The following is a 19,154-nucleotide window of genomic DNA, read 5'->3' on the forward strand; positions in this document are numbered from 1 at the left end:
AGTTATTTTATGTTTAAATTTTGATGAAATTGCATATTAATTCAACTTACTGGCTACCGTTTTAATATTAATAACAATATAAATTTAATATAAAATATCCACTCTGACAAACCGTCTCTGCTCAGAATCGTTTTTCGTATACAATGATATTATATCATTGAATTCAAATTTAATACCAACCATAATACAGTGACCCACTAGTAAAACATTGTACAACAGAATGACATCCACTTACCCACCTTTGTTATAGGTATTTTAGTTAGATGTTATACATTTTTACCGCGGCATTAAATTACTATTGAGAAAATCAAAAAATTACCTCTCTAAAGTATCATCTTGATCCAATTTGCTAAATGATAAGAATATAAGATACTGTAATTTGAAATCGAAACACTCTTTGTATAAAGGATAAAAAAAAAACCATAGTAAAACCACTAACTTCTTCGCTCCGCTCAGAATCTAAAAGTTTTGTATTTGATATCCTACCTAACTCCTAAGGAGATTCTATCAGATCTATTCTTCGTTCTATAGTAGAGTATATGTGTCCTGTTTAGTATATTTACCATTCAGTATTTCAGTATTCACTATTCAGTCCATACTCCATTTAACGCACTGTTTGTTTTTTCTCTCTTAGACAAAACGCGGTTACGCAGACGTCGCAGACTGTGTAGAACTTGTTCAAATTGGGTTATAAAGTTTAAAAATACCTATTTTAAAATGAAAAAATGACCATATTTCGCAGAGCAAGACGATGCGCTTTTTTCATTATTCTGAATATAACACTCAATAATATTATATTGTTTAGAAATAACGATCATTTAAACATTTTTTAACGACCAGTAACTTTAAAAAAAATATATATTATTTTTAAAAACGAACAGTCCAGCACAGAAATATTCTCGTATTTTAATTTTATAGTAGGTATTTTTATTCTGAAACCAAAATTGAATCAGTTTTACTCGGGCTGCGTAAATGCGTTTTGTCTATGTTGCGCGTGGGTGAGAGAGAGAAAACAAACGGTGTGCTGACACATTCATTTCTATTAAGTTTATGTAATTAATCATCAAAATACAATGTCGCATTCGTACAATAATTACGAGTACTAATACTGACTACACTGTTGATAATCCTTGTTTTTAACCTCAACGCGCATGCGTCAGATACCTGAACCTGTTTTGTTTGTCGGCGTTTCAATTTTCAGCAGGTGAATCAGTTCACTTGTTTTCGTTCGTGCTGTTCGTGGTGCTTATGTATTGAAGTGGATGTTGGTGCGTTCCGGTAGTCTTCCGTTGATCAGTGCTCTACAAAATAATATTTTATTTTAATCATTAAATACGTGATTTTTAAGTTATTAAATCGAACCTTTTAAATATTTTTGGTTGCTGTGAAGAATATAAAGTATATTATTTAATATTGTTATATTTCCAAATAACATCAATACCTATGCCAGAAGTTGTCTAGCCATTAATTTTGGTGAGTACCTACCCAATTTAATTTGATAAATATATCTATGTTTATTATTTTGTAAGACATTAAACAATTTTAATTAGGACAATGTAATTTATGTTTTCATTACAAATCAGTTCAACTTTCAACAATAAAATTGTATATCTTCCCACCTATTTACATTTCGTTTACCTGTATAGGTGTTAAATTATTGCATTTAATAGTCACTTTTTATTTAAAACCTATCTAGTTTGAATTATTGTAATTATTTATACTGTTGTCTACAATGCTTGGAAAGTTCCTTTACAAAAGAATTAGTTTGCGTTTACAATAATTTTGTTAAAAAAAGAAACTAAATCTGTTCTCATTCCTAAATAAAGAACATTTTTTGTCCCTCGATAATTTTAAAACTGTATTAACATAATTTGTAGTAAGTAATACATTATTTAATTAGGTACCTAGATAGTTGTTTTGTTTTTAAAATGTTAAATTTATTTATTTCATACAAGTTATATAACACCGTCTTGACTGACTTCACATTTTATTAACATTGTCAATATTATCGTATATTGTCGTATATAGAATTAATTATATTGCTTATTATAATATTTAATACATTTTTAAAAAAATGATAAAAACTTTGGCCATAACATTATTTAAATTCCCTATATTTAAGAATAAATTAAAGAAAAAAGAACAAATAAAATTGTTCATAATGAAAAAATGAAAGAAATTCAAATATGCCCTTTACACAAAAAAGTACTACATCCCCGTTGAGTTCCCAAAAATTAAACTAAATCATGGAACGAGTTCCTTTGAACGTGTTCCTTTCAAGCACTGGTTGCTTACAAAATTAAGTTTACTACTTAACCATATATTTTAACCTATTGATAGAAAATTAATCTAAATTTTCCAATTTTAACTATCAAACCTGGATAACTTGTTCAAACAAACAAACAAATTATTTTGAATATGATATGATAATATGTGCAATCAATACTTTTTTAGACTTATATAATACCTATAGTTTAACTTTAATTCTAACTTCTGAGTTAATTATTCCTTGTAAAAGTGAACTTAATCATAGTAATTATTAATAGGTAAGTAGCAGGCGCGGATCTAGAACATATTTACGGGGAGGGGGGAGGCATCTTAAATAAAATTTCAGCCTAAGTTTGATAAAAACATTGTACATACTACATACTATGTAAGCTAATAGGCTATTAGATTTTTGATGGCGACTGATAAAAACGGACACAGCCGAAATGCTATCGGCAAAACAATGCATTTTATCGGCTGCCGAAAATAGATAAATAGAAAATTCACCGGTATAGGGGGGACATGGCCCCTTGCCCCCCCCCCCCTTGGATCCGTGCCTGGTAGGTAGTATTAATGAAATAGCCTGTTAATTTATAATTAGTAGTACTTAAAAAAGATATTATGAACCATATAGCTAATACAGTTAATTTATTATATATACATTTTATCTATAGGTTCTACTTAAAAATATAATTGTAAAATTAATATTTGAAATACATTATAGATTATTTAATATTATTAAAAAAACTTAATGCATCTGTATATTCCTTTGTAAACTCCATAATATTCAAGATCTGATTGTACAGAAATTTGTTTAATATTCATAAATTAATAATAGTACTTGCATACTTACTAGGTACTCAAATCCAAAAATGTATGTTGTACATTTTTGCATATATTTAACAAATGTATGTGATCATGTTTGTTTAATGATTTTATAGATCATATTATTATATTAATGCATATTTTATTATTAGATCAACAAAAACAAAATTTAAATTACCTTTAAAATAAATCTTATTTAAAAATAAAGAGCCTTCAAAGTTCACACTCATGGTCATTGGTCATCAATATCTTGTATCTTGTTACTATAAAATCAATAATGATTTATATAGGTATTTTTATTTAATACTAGCTGTCAGCCTGGCATTGCTCATGCCAAACATTTGTTTTTTATAATTAATTTATTTGTAAAAAAATATTTATGCCTTATTTCTACTAATTATATTAGTATCTAATATAATATGTAAGTTGTAACCAATGGCAACCATTTATATTTAAATAAAAATTGTAATTTTTACTATTACCATATTATAATATCCAACAATCTATAAAAAAACATTTATAGAAAAAGCCAATTCAAAAATTTACTCACTTTTTCCCAAAAATGTCCAATATTTCTTTCTTTATAAATTTCATTTGGACTACCACTAACATTTTTTTTTTTTTTTAATGAGCCAAATCGGTCAAGCCGTTCTCAAGTGATGCGGGAACCAACAGATAGCATTTTATTTTTCTTGTATATATATATATATATATTTAAAGTTTAGTAAACTAAAAAATAAAATATTTAGTTTTAATAATAATAATAAATATAATGCATATTTTTGTACACTATTATTATTTTTGTATAGGTATGCACTTTTGAAGTTTATTTCCATATAAATGCACGTTTGTTAAAAAAATAATTTCATATTCCTGAAAATTTGACTTTTTTTAGATTTTTGTTTTTTAGTACAGAAAGTTGCATGCTGTTTATAATTTATAAGTAATAATTTAATCAAAAAGCTTTATTTTTGAGTCATAAGATAAAATTATAATTATGCAGAAGGTATTCAAAACAATTTAATATTTTAATATATTTGTTAATATGTTGGTACAAAATTGGCTTATGAAGATTTGAGTAGAATGCATTATTATGTACAATTTTCCTGTGATTTTCTATCATAAGCCGATTAAATTCTTGATATTACTTTCAAATAGGTACTACTAATGTTATGAATCATTTTCTCGTCTAATTTACCATTATTTTTCCTTGAAATCATGTGGATAGAGTTATATTTATTATTTTTGATTTTATTTTAGAAATCTAAATTCTATGTTCTAATTAAAACAGTCAATTTTAGTCGAGATTTTTTGTAGGTACAGAGGTACTATATGTTAATGATTTTGAGTAAGACAACCTACTAGTGTTTTCTCATGTTAAACACTAAGTTTTATATTATAATGTGGTTTTTCCCAAAACTCTGTTTGGGTCGTTAAATCAAGTAAAAACAGGTTCAAATAATTTTTTTATTTATTGGAAATCCAACACAAAATATGCACTTTACATAATTAATTCTTCAAATTTACCAAATTGGTTAAAAACTGATTGAAAAAATAAGAAGAAGCATTCTTGTTTGAAAAAAAATATTTATCATACCTAATTCATTCCTGATTAGAACAAAACCTGTTGAAAATAGTTTTTCGAATATATTTATATATTGATTTTTTATAATAATACAATATTACAATGAAGTGATCCAAGTAAGATGGCTGAGGTGAGTATCCAACACCCACTACCCAGACTATGTAGTGTGTATCCTGTTTGTAATTTTGTATACCTTTTTAATACTAATACCCACAAGGTGTTTTTTTTATACATTTTTAAATATTAAATAAGTATCTATAATAGTTTTAATGAAATGTTTGAAGTTATACCTACTCAAAAAACATAACTCCAAACATAATAATATCTTTAAAATAATTTGGGCTTAACATTGGATATTACAGAAATATTATTACAATCCGTTTATAAAATAATAAAACTTACAAATTTCGTATTTCTATATAGTTTATATAGAAATAAAACTGCTTTTTTAATGTATACTAGGTAGGAATGTTAGACCGCTTGGTATAGAGTTAATATAGAGGGTATAGAGTTTTATGAAGTACATAATATAAATAGAGTAAATACTATAACTAGGTACTAATCAAATTTAATCAATTATCATTATTATAGATTTCATTATTTTGTCAACATTAGTTTGATTCATATAAATTATTAGATCCTGTTTCCTTGATAGTTTATACCGTTTAACACTTTTATTGCATATTATTGAATTATTCGTGTAGCTAATCATACGCGTTTAATAGTGTTGTTATAGTTACAAAACCGATTTTATGATCATGTTAATTATGTACCTCGAGGTATTAAGTATTTCTATGCTATATAATCAGTGATTTTTTTTAAATTACAAAGTGATTCATGCTATCAAAAAATGTGTTTTTCAATCCTTATATGTTGTGTGGGAACGGCTATTGTGTTATATTATTATTAAAATATTGGGTCCATTGTTGTGTGCCTAGCAGCCACAATAAGCATTAAAACATCGGACAGCTGTGGTTAATCATGATTCACAGACCTGTCTCTTATATCTCCCATCATATCTTCGCTTGTTCATCCTGTATAGTGTATACGTCTTACGTGTTCGGACAATTTAAGACAAAAAAAAATTGACACATTTCATAGTAGTGCTTATTATATTCCATAATTAATTTCTATGATTTTACCAAAGGAAAATAAATTTCTTTAATTGGCTTATAGTGGTGTTTTTATAATCTTTAATTATATTTTACATAATGTTGTGTCGTACCTACACAAAATTAAAAATGATACTGCATGACTATAATATGCATGTAAAAGTGTGAAGCAAACAGTATGTAATAGTGGACTATTACTTGGTAGTTGGTACATTATATTTTATTTTATTATATTATTATACTATCTATTGGGTTTTTATAATATTATGCTAGCATTATATACAATTATAACTTTTAAAAATATACTCAGTATTATTTAAATATTTTAAACGTTGTGTTATGTAGTTGAAATTGAAATACTACGAACGCAATCGTAGGTAACACCGTCCGTTTTATGTGGGCGAACAGATTTATGTGCGTGTAACTCCGACATAATGCATAGTGAACCCACTATTTTATTGTTCTTTGTATCATCACGAACTACATTGGTATTAAACGGAAAGAGAAATACGAAAATAAATCTGTATTGAGATAATATTTGTGTAGCTAAAAGGACATGTTAGATGACAGGTAAGCGGCACGGAAGGCTCAAACATTCCAGTAGCGTTCATTGTTGATCCAAAATACGTTTTCACGTAACAAAGAATAAATAAAATGAAAAAAAATGTACCAACAAATCGTTATTGTGTCCCCTATGCAGTTTAAGCCACATAAATTCCGACATTTCAACAATATTTTGCTTTTGACCCACTAAACTATGTAATGTATTTGAAAAAATATAAAACAGCACACAATAGCGTTATACTCGACGAGCCTATAGTTGTTTTGTACCCTTATGTGTAAATTACATGGTGATTGTGTCTGGTTTGTCAGATGTTATACTTGTTTCTCACAAGGTACAACCGTGCAGGCCCTTAGGTTATACGCCTACTGCCTTTAATAACACCATATAATCACATTTCGGTGCAAAATGATACACTTATATATACACTTATTATGTTATCGGCTAATCACTTTTTTCTCTCCCTTGTTCAGCTAGATTTTTCTCCGTAACAAACAACGATAATATGTTGAGTTCCAAAGAAATGAAACCTATTCAATTCGAGATTATCAAAGGGTTTGTTAGAAGAAAAATAACAAACATAAACGATAAGTTATTTTTTTTTTTCAACAGTGCTACGCCGTGTTTGTTGGATACTATTAACGACTCACTTGTTCGGGTCCTTAGAATTGTTATTTATAAAACTGTAATGTAACTAGATGTGCACAATATTTAATTCTATCTTTGTTGAAAAATGCTCGTCATGTATTTCTAAATCTCTGTAAACATGTGGATAAATGAAAACTCAACATAATTAAAAAAAAATGTTTGGGCCCGACCCGTTCTTGTTTCGATTAAAATATATTTGTAAACTAAAAACTCGTTTTGTGTTTCATCAATGAGTGAAAAAATCATTCTTAAATCAAGAAACATCAAGTAGTGAAATAGTGATGAGTGATATCAATCGTAACGAGTTGGGTACTTGGGTATCTGCGACGTCATGTACAGAATATCCCCTATATTAGCCAGTAGGTAGGTACTATAAGTACTTTACCGAAACGTTAAGAAACACCTTAACGTGTGTGTAATAATCTATGAAACATCAAAAAATAAATCACATTCTGCCTGTAATTGTAACCCATCAGACTTTGATTGATCGTTGTTTCTTGCTATAGGATCAGATTTCCGCTGCTCCTTTTTACCGTATTCAAAGTGTATAATTTGCCGGCCGAGTTTATGTACAAAAAAAAAAAACATATACACGTCTATAAGTATACTGTACGATTATTTTATAACCGGTTCGAGAATATTTTATAGAGGCATCGAATTTGTATAACAAGCATCAGAAAATTCGCATGGACATCATACACGAGGAAAAGAAAAACATTTTTCGTTGGCTATATTATCGAAAGAGGGACTGGTTTCCTTTTAAGTATACCGATTGTGTGTTTTTTTAAAACAATTAAAGCGGAATTTTTTTGTGCTTTACTCGTTCCTATTTTTTCATTGCAGCCACTGCTTATTGTGATATCATTACCTAGAGCTTCGGATACCATAGTAATTAGTATTTGTTGGACTTGTCGTCAATGATTACGAATTAATTTATTTGCTGTTTTTTTTTATTTTTAAGTCAAATGAATTGAAATAATAATACATCGATGCACATACAATTATTATCTTAAGCAATTTTTAATTTTATTTTATTTAACAAACCAGTAACCAGGCATGTAAAACATTAGTATAACTGTATAAGTTCTTGATATTATTTATTTTTATTTTTAATTAAATCTTATAAAATTATTCACTATTACAACATTACGATGAATTTTATTATTTTGTTTTTTTTTTCTATAAAATAAAAATATATACGTCACCCCAAAGGTGAAACGTATACAACGCGCAAGATATAGCGTTGTGCGCTGTACCCGCCGCGAATGAGGTTTCGAAAATATTAATTTCTATTAGGTACCAGCTACTATTACAGTTAAACAATCGCTATTCGTTAATAAATGTAAAATGTACTTGGAAAGAATTTGTATTTGCATTTATTTACTTTTATTAATAGGTATTATTGATATTCTATACATAGAAAATACTTCTTCAAACAATGCCGGTTTTGAAGGAATAATAAATATAATAAACAAACCTACTAGCAGCATCTACAACAGTAGTAGTAGCAGCAGGTCCGGGTTGGGGAAGATTCAGCATTCCAGGTCGGTTGTTGTATCTTGTGGATGGTTTTGTTCCACACCAGTTCAGGTGCGTTCATCCAAAGACAAAACATACACGCTGCATTCTCTTATAATATTGGATCTTCTGAACTAATACATTACTCTTGTATAGGTTATTTTAATTTTAATTCATTCATTTGGTTGAATATTCTTGACTAAAAAATTATTTCAGAAATACTCTTAATATGAAATTCGTTTTAAAACGTTCTGTTATTTAACATTCTGCAGTATGTATAGTTATCTGGTTTCTTTGTAATAACGCACCTTAAAACTGCATTGAATTGTACATAATAATATGAACGTCAGTGTTTTGCGTGCTTGGTGCATCTATCTATGCGTCCAGTGAAAAACAACTGTAAAACGATTCTTAGTTTTTAAGATAAAAATATGCTCAACTATTATTTATGAATTATGATTAACTAATAGGTACCTATAGGTATTGTATTACTTATTGTGAAGTTTGATTTAAAACAGACGTAGGTGAAATACACAGGATTAGTTATCCAAAATGCAATTTATTTTTTAATGGTTTATTTTTTTATACGTAGGTATGTATAATATATATACACATTATACATTTATACATCTATAGTAGGTATAGGTATGTATAATCATTCCATCCAGACGGCACAATATGCAAACCAACACGTATTTTTACGTCCGCTTCATCTTGCATGTCCTTGTTTCCACTCGTGCACATTTTACTAACCAAACCAGACACATAAATATCGTCTTAGAATATTATTATTCTGACTTAACGTATTTCTGTACATGTTTTTATCAGTTACAAACACCGTGTTTATATTGGATGTTTACAAAGTTATGGATACTCGAACATTGCTTATATCGTATATATAAATTATACACCTAGGTATGTATGTAATATTTATAATACAAACACAGATACAAATATGAACATGTTGACATTGCATTAAATTATTATTATTATTCCTGGATCTGTAATCTGTATACAATATTACATTACACTATTTAGTAAAAACCTCTATACTGGCATATTTACAAAGTGTCAATAGTCAATAATCGGGTATAATATAGTACATTGTTAATTTACACATCAAAGTATGAGTAATTGCCGTTGTGAATATTGAATAAATTAAAATCCATCCTAACCTTTAAATTATAATAATATAATAGATATTGTGTGAGCCATAGTAAATATTTATGAAGATTTTATATTTATTAATTATTATAGTTTAAATATGTTTTAAAATTAAATTTTATAATCGTGTGAAAAGTATTAATATAACTATGAACCAAAATTCGTATTGTTAAAAAATTTAATGTTTTAGTTTCATTTTAAAACAATAAATACTAGCATACCTACCTATTTTATAATATTTATGACTATACCTTTTGTATATAGTATCTAATATCTATAGATATATTAATATTGGTGTAAAATTAAAATAATTTCAATTTATAAATGTATTATTCCTTAAATATTTTAATATTTATAATAACGTCACATTCTTATAATTCGTTTTAGGTTGTATAACTTTATCTATATTTCCTTTTTGTGAAAAGCATGTGTTTTTCCGATAGCTTCTTTTTCGTTTGAATTTGAACCGCATGCCATTTAATAATAATTAATGCCTATCGATTTAGACATATGGTGGGTTCTATGAAGCTGACCTAAAATTGTGTAATCGCAGACAGAATTACTCTTGTTGATTAAAGGAAATTATATTCGTGCCACTTTACAGTTTCCAATAAATAAAATAATTTTACCTAGTGTGTGTGAATTTGAAAAATAATTGTGGACGAAATACCAACATTTCATCTACCAAATTAATAAATGTCGCTAATGTTTACTTAATTTAAAAAAAACAACTATATTAAATCAATGCAATTAAATTACTTTGATTAGCCATAACTCATAAGGTACATCGTACCTGTAATATGTATTAAATGTAGTAATTACCATTTATCATTACTAACTTGTTAATTTATAAGCCGGAGTATATAATTCGTATTTTAATTATTAAGGTCACTGAACTAATATTAGCCAGTGTATATACCTATGTATAAAATTAAAAAAAATATATATGTAATTACTTTGGAATAACTAAAATATAGTGATTCAAGTTCAGAAACACTCAATTTATCTGCAATCTATAAAAGTCTTAACTAAAGGTGAATATTATACATTTATACCTACAGAAGAAGCTGTTAAGTATTTGTTTTTATTTCACGCTAACTAATATACCCAAGCGTTTCCCGTGACAAATTAAATAATACCAGTGGATGTATCTACTATCTACCCTGTCTTAAACTCCGTTAAATATAAGCTACACGTATTTTTAACAGTTATTTGGGTTTAAATATAAATACAATTATTTCTAAAAACTTAAATTTATTATTTATGTATTTTTTTATGGTACCTTACAATATTGCAAACTAGATTTAATACAAAAAAAATGATAAGGACAAAAATATAATTTTTTGAAAAAATTATTACTTTTTGAAATAATGAGTGGTCCATGATAAAAGAACTACCATATATATGTAACTGGCCTTTCTATAAATGTTTTAATTAATCTTAAAGCTGAACTTAAGTGGTACAAACATATGAAAAAATTATGATATCTACAATAAAATTAATTTTACAATTACACGCAACTTTACCTGTAACTTCAATAATGTCATAACATACATTGTCCACTCTAAAAATAATACTTATCTATACGATCAACAATGACTGAAGACTATGCATTTAATAAATATTAACAAAACAGAAAACATATAATATCATCGTTTTTTTTTTTTTTGTAAATTCTCCTTCGTCTGCAGATATGTGACTGGGCAAAATAATTATTAAGCTGTGTAGAAGGTATACGATGAAAATGATTATGAGAACATGGTTAGTCAGCTTATATTTTTAAAGATAATATGTTATTATATACAAATATGTATTTATACTCCTATAAGTAATTTATTTTTCAATTAATAATACGGTAGTTTGGATTAAATTCTTGGAAAAAAATATCACATATAATATAATATAGGTTCATGGTAGCTTAAAATTAATCTAAATATTTTGAATATATGTTTAGACATATAGTAAGTAAATACGTAGGCACTTATTTTAGAGGAGCTCAGTTCAAGTCTCTTCTATAATAATATTTTTTTGTCACGCCTGCACCGAAAGTTAAGTTTTCGATGACGGTTGAAGCGTTGGAAAGCGACGTTTTTCCGTCCAGCGGGTGGTAAAGTGGGAATCCCCAAAAGTACCGGGCAGTAAAGTGGAATTCCCCAAGAGTACTGAGCTCAGATATCACGCGTATCGTCTGAACAGACACTAAAGACCTAACTATACAGTCCTCATAAAACATAAACTTTTGGTTACATCTTATATTCATATTATAACCTCTATGCATGACGCTTATAATAAATAAAAACAAATCGTTTCTTTCATGAAATATTGTTTTCGTAGAATAGTCTGGTTGTTGCATAGATCCTAGCCTGAATAACCTTTGCCGTCATGGCGCGTTCAAAGAACGCTGAGGCGTTGATAAAATAGTATGTGTGGCTCGTGCGGGAAGGCAATTTCAGTCCTTGCCACACAATATACTAATCTTACAACAAAATAATAAAAACGTTATTTTTCGTTTATACATTATTCAGTTTTGTCGAAATGTCTATAAAAAATGTTATTTGTATTTTACATTTTTAGGTTTTTGTAAAAAAACTTGCAAAGAACTCCGTATGGAAAAAACTTAAAGAATTCGAAAATGTCAGTGACTAAAAATTGCATTGACGTAGGTATTATATACCAAAGGTTTTACAAAAATGTCCAGCTTTCACCAATTTTTTATTTTATTATTTTCAATTAATTTTCTAGGTACTTTGTAAAGTACTGCGAACATTTTATGGTTTTTCCTTCCTAAACCTTCTAATTTAATTAGATCCAATTTGCTACAAGCAACCGTACTTTTTACTGTTCCCCATTTCTTCGTTTGACACAAAAAAAAAATTCGCGAATTATGTAAACCAATATACATTCTTCGCTCCGCTCAAAATCTAAAATTTAAATTATTTATTATTATTATTTTTATAATTAAAGATGTAAAAAACTTAGTATGAATAGTAATTTGTTTACTATTGAGTATTTCATATTGGCCATGCCACCTCCTCCATTCAAAGTTCTGGCTACACCAACACCACTGCCTGCATAATAATTCATTGTTATTAGGAAAAAAATACGGATAGACCGGCTTCTGGGTGGCGCCAGAAGCATATAAATTTAATACATAGTACCCCTATATAATTGTTCTATTAAATTCGCAATGATAAATCCATTGTTTGAAATTTGACACCTATGAAGCCCTTATTTCCTACCGGTTTTATAACTTATAGTCCATAGGGGTTTGTTATTTTTCCATTACTATAACAATATAATATATCTCATAACAACTATAGAAACTATAGAAAAAGAAAAAAGTAGACAATAGGTATTATTTTCTGATGGAAAAATAATGTTTAGTCTACCTACCTAATTGAAATTTGAATAATATTATCAAGATCAAATTAAATCTATATTTGTGTATTTATTTTGTCTATAAGTGATGATTTTCAGTTAAAAACTATTTATTTAACTATAACTTGTATTCGATATATTTTCCGTGTGTAAAGATATCTTACATTAAAAAGAAATTCATGAATACTCTCGATCTTAAAGGAAAGAAAAATGGATTTTTGTCTCATTAGTAGTATTTGTAATAGCGTGCAAAAACACGTTTTAGTGTGCTGGATTTTATAATAAATTGCTGCCCAATGTGATTTATTTAATCTACCAAATAAAACTACCAATGCGAAGAACGCGATATTCCTGTTTCACGACCTTGATAAATACAGGTGCTTATAGTTTGTAATAAGATAGAAAAAAATATTATCAAATTATATACTTGACGAAAGCATTCAATTTGCATTTAAAAATTGTAAAAGTCATACGGTATTTCTATAATTTAATTAAATTTTAACAATATTTTGTGTACCATATTATGGCTTATGCTAATGTCTAAATTAATAACACACATAATGTGTTAAACAAATTAACATGGAAATGCAATATAAAACTACTATATTTACCATGTATATCTTTCTCAGTTAAATAAAAATGTAATAAAACTGGTTTTAACATTTTTTGAGAAGTTAACAATTTTGGACACTAAAAACCTGCAATTTATTAACCGACATTTTTAGATTTTTTAATCTATTAAGTATAACATTAGCATTCCATTCTATTATTTTTTTAAATTTAGTTTTTAATAATAAGTTAGTTTAATAAATAACGATTCTGTAAATAACTTTATGTTAGTATCCACAATAATAATTAAATCAGATAAAACAAATCTTAATATGTTTCAATTAACGAGTACTTTATTTTGTTTCAGGAACAGTAATGAAGTAAACTACGCAAGTCAATAATCACAATGATCTATTGGGAGATTTTAATCCCAATTTTAATTATTTTAGAATTTTCAAGAAATACTTCAGGTATGATTATAATTAATTTTTATTCAGTAAATTTTGTTTTGATATTTTTTTTTACACTTTTGTCAAGTACATTGCAATAAGTTATATTTATTGATCTATTAATGACTTATTGTTTTTAGCAATTGGAATCTATTTTACACGGTCACCCGAATCATTGGTAGCACCACTTCATGATGAAGTAGTGTTTGACTGCACTCTTAATATCAATGTAGACAACATAAAATGGTTGCACAACTCAAAGGATTTCATACATCCAGCTCCAGTACATACCAACAGTAATAGTAGACTTGTTGTTAAAGTAGAAAGTATTGCAGAAACTGGTGATTATCAATGTGTGGCTACCATTGGTGCATCTTCTTTGGCATCCACAGCAGCAACATTGAGTTTGGCTACGCTGAAGGAATTTGACAATCGTTCATTATCATCAAGTGACGATAAATTTAAAATTACTGCAGGGAATACAGTTGCTTTAAACTGTGGAAAACCTATTCAAAGCGATCCACCTGCTTTAATTCAGTATTATAAAAATGGTCAACCATTACTCAGGACTACTCCAGTATCTTCAGCTGGATCAGTACTATTGAAAAATATCCAATCTGAACAAACTGGTCACTATACTTGTTCAGCAACTAACAATATTTTATCCCAAGTAATAAATTTATCTATGTCTTTATACTTGGATGTTCGTTCAAGTCATGCGGCACTATCACCAAGGTTTATAAGTAAACCACCATCTTTATATGTTGCTCAAAAAAGTAAATATTTATTTTCAACAATAATTATTGGTTAATTATATATGTACAATGTACATTCCATATATTTATTATATTAAATATATTATTTTATGTAACAATATAAAACATACTGTGTATATTTTCTTTTAAAGATTTTTGAAATTTTAAAAACCATTTAAATTATGTTTTTAACCATTTTAATAATTTTAGATTCAAATGTCAGTATTGAATGTGCTCCATACGGTGAACCAGTGCCTACAGTTAAATGGCTTGGAGTTCATAAAAATATACTCATGCATGATAACAAAACTAATATTGAATCGGGTTTGTTAACTATACGTAATCTTAGTATTGAAGATTCTGGTGTATACGATTGTATTGCTGAAAATAGTCATGGAAAAATCACTCATTCTATAACACTTCAAGTTCAAGGTAAATATTGTTTAGTAACTTTATAACTTAACAAATTCTAGCGATACATATTTTAATGTATCAAATGTTTTTGTTTATATTCTAGAGATGCCTTATGTGAAAAATGGTCCCAGTGAATCTGTGGTAATAAATGAAGGCAGTTCTGAGACATTAAAATGTGAAGCAATGGGAACACCACCTCCCAAAATTATTTGGTACCTTAATGGGAAACCGGTTAATGATACAAATATACTTATTAAAGGTTAGCTATTAATGAGTAATGACTAAACAATTATAATATATTTTAATAAAATGATTAAAACATGGTTTAATTTAGGAAGCATTTTGACTTTAAACAACACTCACAAGTATCATGCCGGATTTATTCAATGTTTTGCATGTAATATCTTAGGATGTTCATATTGGGCTGCTATGATTCAAGTCAATCCAAAACAAATTACACAACTTACTTCTCAACAACATTATTATGAAGGTGATTTCAATAAGTCTAAAAGGATGTTCTGTTATTTTATTTTTTTTGCATAAATAGACCAGATTGTCTTTAGAATATTGAAAATTATATACTGTGCAGTAATATAAACATTAAATAATTACAAGTTTGCTTAGGTATAAAAAACAACATTTCCCATGCATGAAAATATTTTGTTTCTTACCTATTTTAGATTTTGAGCAGAACAAGGAATGTATTAATTTTTCAATGGTACATTGTTTTTATTTTATTGTCTGTAAACACATTTTTCAGAAAATTTGGTATAATATTCAACTTTCTGAGTGGTTAGTGGTAGCAAATTTGATCTAGTTAGTAGCACATTGGTGAGAGGGGGAGAGGTTCAAAACGCTTAATACTTTCCTTAAGAGGATGTGATACCTGCATGTGTTGTCTCCGTCTTACAAGTGCGTAATATAGCTAATTCTACGCTCAGCAGAACACATGTAGCTCCGTTAGTTTAAAAATAAGAGTAAATTGACCTCTTATAAAATCTTAAGGTAAGATTATTATCTAGACAATCTCATGGTCTTTTTATTATATTTTAATTTTTAAGTGAATTATGAGTACTTTTTAAGATATATAAACGATTTACAATTTTAAAATACTCATAGCTCGCTTTAAAATTAAAATATAATGAAAAGTACATGAGGTTGTCTAGATAATAATCTTACCTTTAGATTTTATAAGGCAAAACTGGCCTTTGTCTCTATATTTTGATACATCCATCATTGCTGTACACTGTTTAATTTTCAATATGACAAATGTTGTTTTGTTTATCCTGCAAATTCAATTGACAAAAAACTAAAAATCACAAATGGATTATGGGTGTATTGTTATTTGTTCTATTGAAAATAGAAATTGAAACTATATTTTTATTAGATTCTACAACACGGTCTCCTCAACGAGACAGGAAAGACAGAAACCATAAAGGAAAGGGTAGAAAGAAAGATAGAAAAAAAAAAGGAAATGGTATGTTAAACTATAAAAAATTGTGTAGACTAGACTGACTATGTATGTAATTTATTGTTTTAAATGCGCAATACTTTATATTTTGATAGAGATGGTTCCTCCTTCGCAACCAAATGTAACCAGGCTAACAGAAAATTCAGTGATGGTACGATGGTTTGTTCCACCAAATGATGGACTGCAAATTCGATTTTTTAAATTGCAATACAAACAAGTTGGTGGTAGTTGGAATACAAGCAGTGATGATATACAAATGCATATTCGATGTTATCAAGTGGACAAGTTATTACCTGATCACGATTATGTGTAAGTATTCAATATAACATTGGGTTTATAGATTTACTTATACAAACTATATAACTATATAACTGTATAACAAACTATATTTTTGTAATAAATTTAAATAAAGTAGTTTGTCAACAAACATTCAATGTTTCAGCAAATTACATTTTTGTTTAAGACTTAATTATTATATTTTAATACATTATTATCTAAACATAGTTTTAGCATAAGCTAAGTTATTTTATAATTATAAATGGTGAGTTTTACTTATTATACCATTACAGTTTTAGAAGTTGAGTTTAATATTGTAATTCTATTAAATTAAATATATAACTAATGCATGATGGAATATTTTTAATATCATTAATCTTCATTATGTTTCAGGTTTAAAGTAGCCGCAGTATACTCAAATGATGATAATAAATCTGGTCCAACTTCAAAACATTTCTTTTTGAGTAAAGGACCACCTAACAGATCTTTAATACCGCCAACTTTAGTATCAGCCAAAGCCGTTGATAGTACTTCTATATCATTAGAATGGGAGGTATGTAGTATATTATATTTGAAAATGTATAATATGTTTATTTCAAACATCTTTATTAAAACATTATGGTTTATTTTTAGTACCTGAATTCTGTATTAGCTCCAGTTCAAGGGTTCTATGTATATTATCGAGCTACTAGTACTGCAGGGGATTACACTAAAGCCATTGTAGATGGCCAAGATACCCGTGTCTTTGTTGTTACACATTTAACTCCAGATACTTCATACGATTTAAAATTACAAAGTTTTACTGTACACGAAGCTTCCAATTTTAGCACCATACTCACACACAAAACATTTGGTATGTACCCAATATACCTTAGATTAAAAATAGTAACTTTAAATGCATACATATTGATTCACCATATATATTGATTTTTTTAGTTGTATCTTATATTGGCACCCTATAATATTATTTAACATAACAAAAATTAATTTTTTAGGAGAACCTAAGACAAGTACAGATACTCCAAAGTGGACTGACAACATACCCGATAATAATGCAAATAATAATAATGTATATTCAACAATCGGTGGGGTGAAGTCACTCTACGTTTTGCTTGTTGCAGTTACTGCTGTAATTGGAGCTATTGTACTACTTATATTTTTTACCGTATGCATATACAGTAAACGGTTGTCATCACACTCTAATTCTCCAGGTAAATTATTCTTTTTTCGTAAAAACTTCTAACTAAGATTGTTACAATGCATTGCTATTTTATGTTTAATTTCTAGAACTCAACAAGAGTTCTGAAGCAGTATCGGGGCTAGAGCCATTATCAATGAATGGGTTTGCCCTGAAAAATGGTAAAATGATTAATGGATGCACTTTGCCAATGGCCTCTGAGAATACGCATGGGCATACTCATCCACCCAATGGATATGTGATCCATCCGATTAACATTACTAGTAATCCACTTGCTCCTGATGCTAAAGTAATTTTTTGTTTTATGAATTTCAAATTTTTATTTAATTATAAAATTGTATTATTTTTAGAATGCTATAGAGATCTCTTATTTGGCAAATCATAATAACAATTGTTCTGAAAATGAAATTAATTCATTGCCCAGGCGAGCTATGCCCTTACCTACAGACACTCCAAGGACATGGCATTCTAAAGACGCAAAAGATGAAAACTATGTTTGAAGTAAAATAAGTTAATGTCTAGAAACCATTGCTGAATACAATGTTGTTTTCAATTGAAGAACGGTGTTCATCTGTCAGACTGAAGGGGCGGTTTTATAAACACAGATAAGATGGAAATCTACAAGACTGAAAGCAAAGTCCTGCCAATAAATTGCTCATTGATAAGATACTTTTATAATTATAACAATTCAGTTTTATTTATCTGAAGGATTATTTTGTGTATACTTTTATTACACAGTAAACTTTTTTTTTTATAAATATTTTATTATAATTGTATAATCTTTTGTGTACAATTATCAGCATTGATTTTTTTAATAATTGCTCTTAATTTGTTTGTTAACTATTTTTTTTATTATTTTTTTTTACATTGTTTTTAGTTATACAGGGTACTTATGTGATTTAGATTAAGAATTTATATTTATACAATTATAGAATTAAGTTTTTAGCGTACCCATAAATAATTGTGATCTGTGTTTGATTTCAAC

The 19,154-nt window shown here is 27.8% G+C and overlaps 1 protein-coding gene across 2 annotated transcripts; it reads left to right on the forward strand.

Annotated features, from left to right (window-relative positions):
• Nucleotides 1-1,183: 1,183 nt before the first annotated feature.
• LOC132950531 (interference hedgehog-like) lies at nucleotides 1,184-18,981 on the forward strand. Of its 2 annotated transcripts, none has more exons than XM_061022031.1 (13): nucleotides 1,184-1,473; nucleotides 13,974-14,076; nucleotides 14,196-14,831; nucleotides 15,021-15,242; nucleotides 15,328-15,483; nucleotides 15,559-15,714; nucleotides 16,612-16,701; nucleotides 16,791-17,004; nucleotides 17,365-17,524; nucleotides 17,605-17,824; nucleotides 17,967-18,182; nucleotides 18,259-18,458; nucleotides 18,520-18,981. In XM_061022031.1, the coding sequence occupies exons 2-13, from the start codon at nucleotides 14,013-14,015 to the stop codon at nucleotides 18,667-18,669; spliced, it is 2,484 nt and encodes an 827-aa protein (XP_060878014.1). In that variant the 5' UTR covers nucleotides 1,184-1,473; nucleotides 13,974-14,012; the 3' UTR covers nucleotides 18,670-18,981. The 2 variants fall into 2 exon arrangements, with proteins under 2 accessions (XP_060878014.1, XP_060878015.1); XM_061022032.1 differs by having other exon boundaries at nucleotides 13,980-14,076.
• Nucleotides 18,982-19,154: the final 173 nt, after the last annotated feature.

Source organism: Metopolophium dirhodum, chromosome 8 (genome assembly GCF_019925205.1).
Source record: "Metopolophium dirhodum isolate CAU chromosome 8, ASM1992520v1, whole genome shotgun sequence".
Taxonomy (NCBI): Eukaryota; Metazoa; Arthropoda; class Insecta; order Hemiptera; family Aphididae; genus Metopolophium; species Metopolophium dirhodum.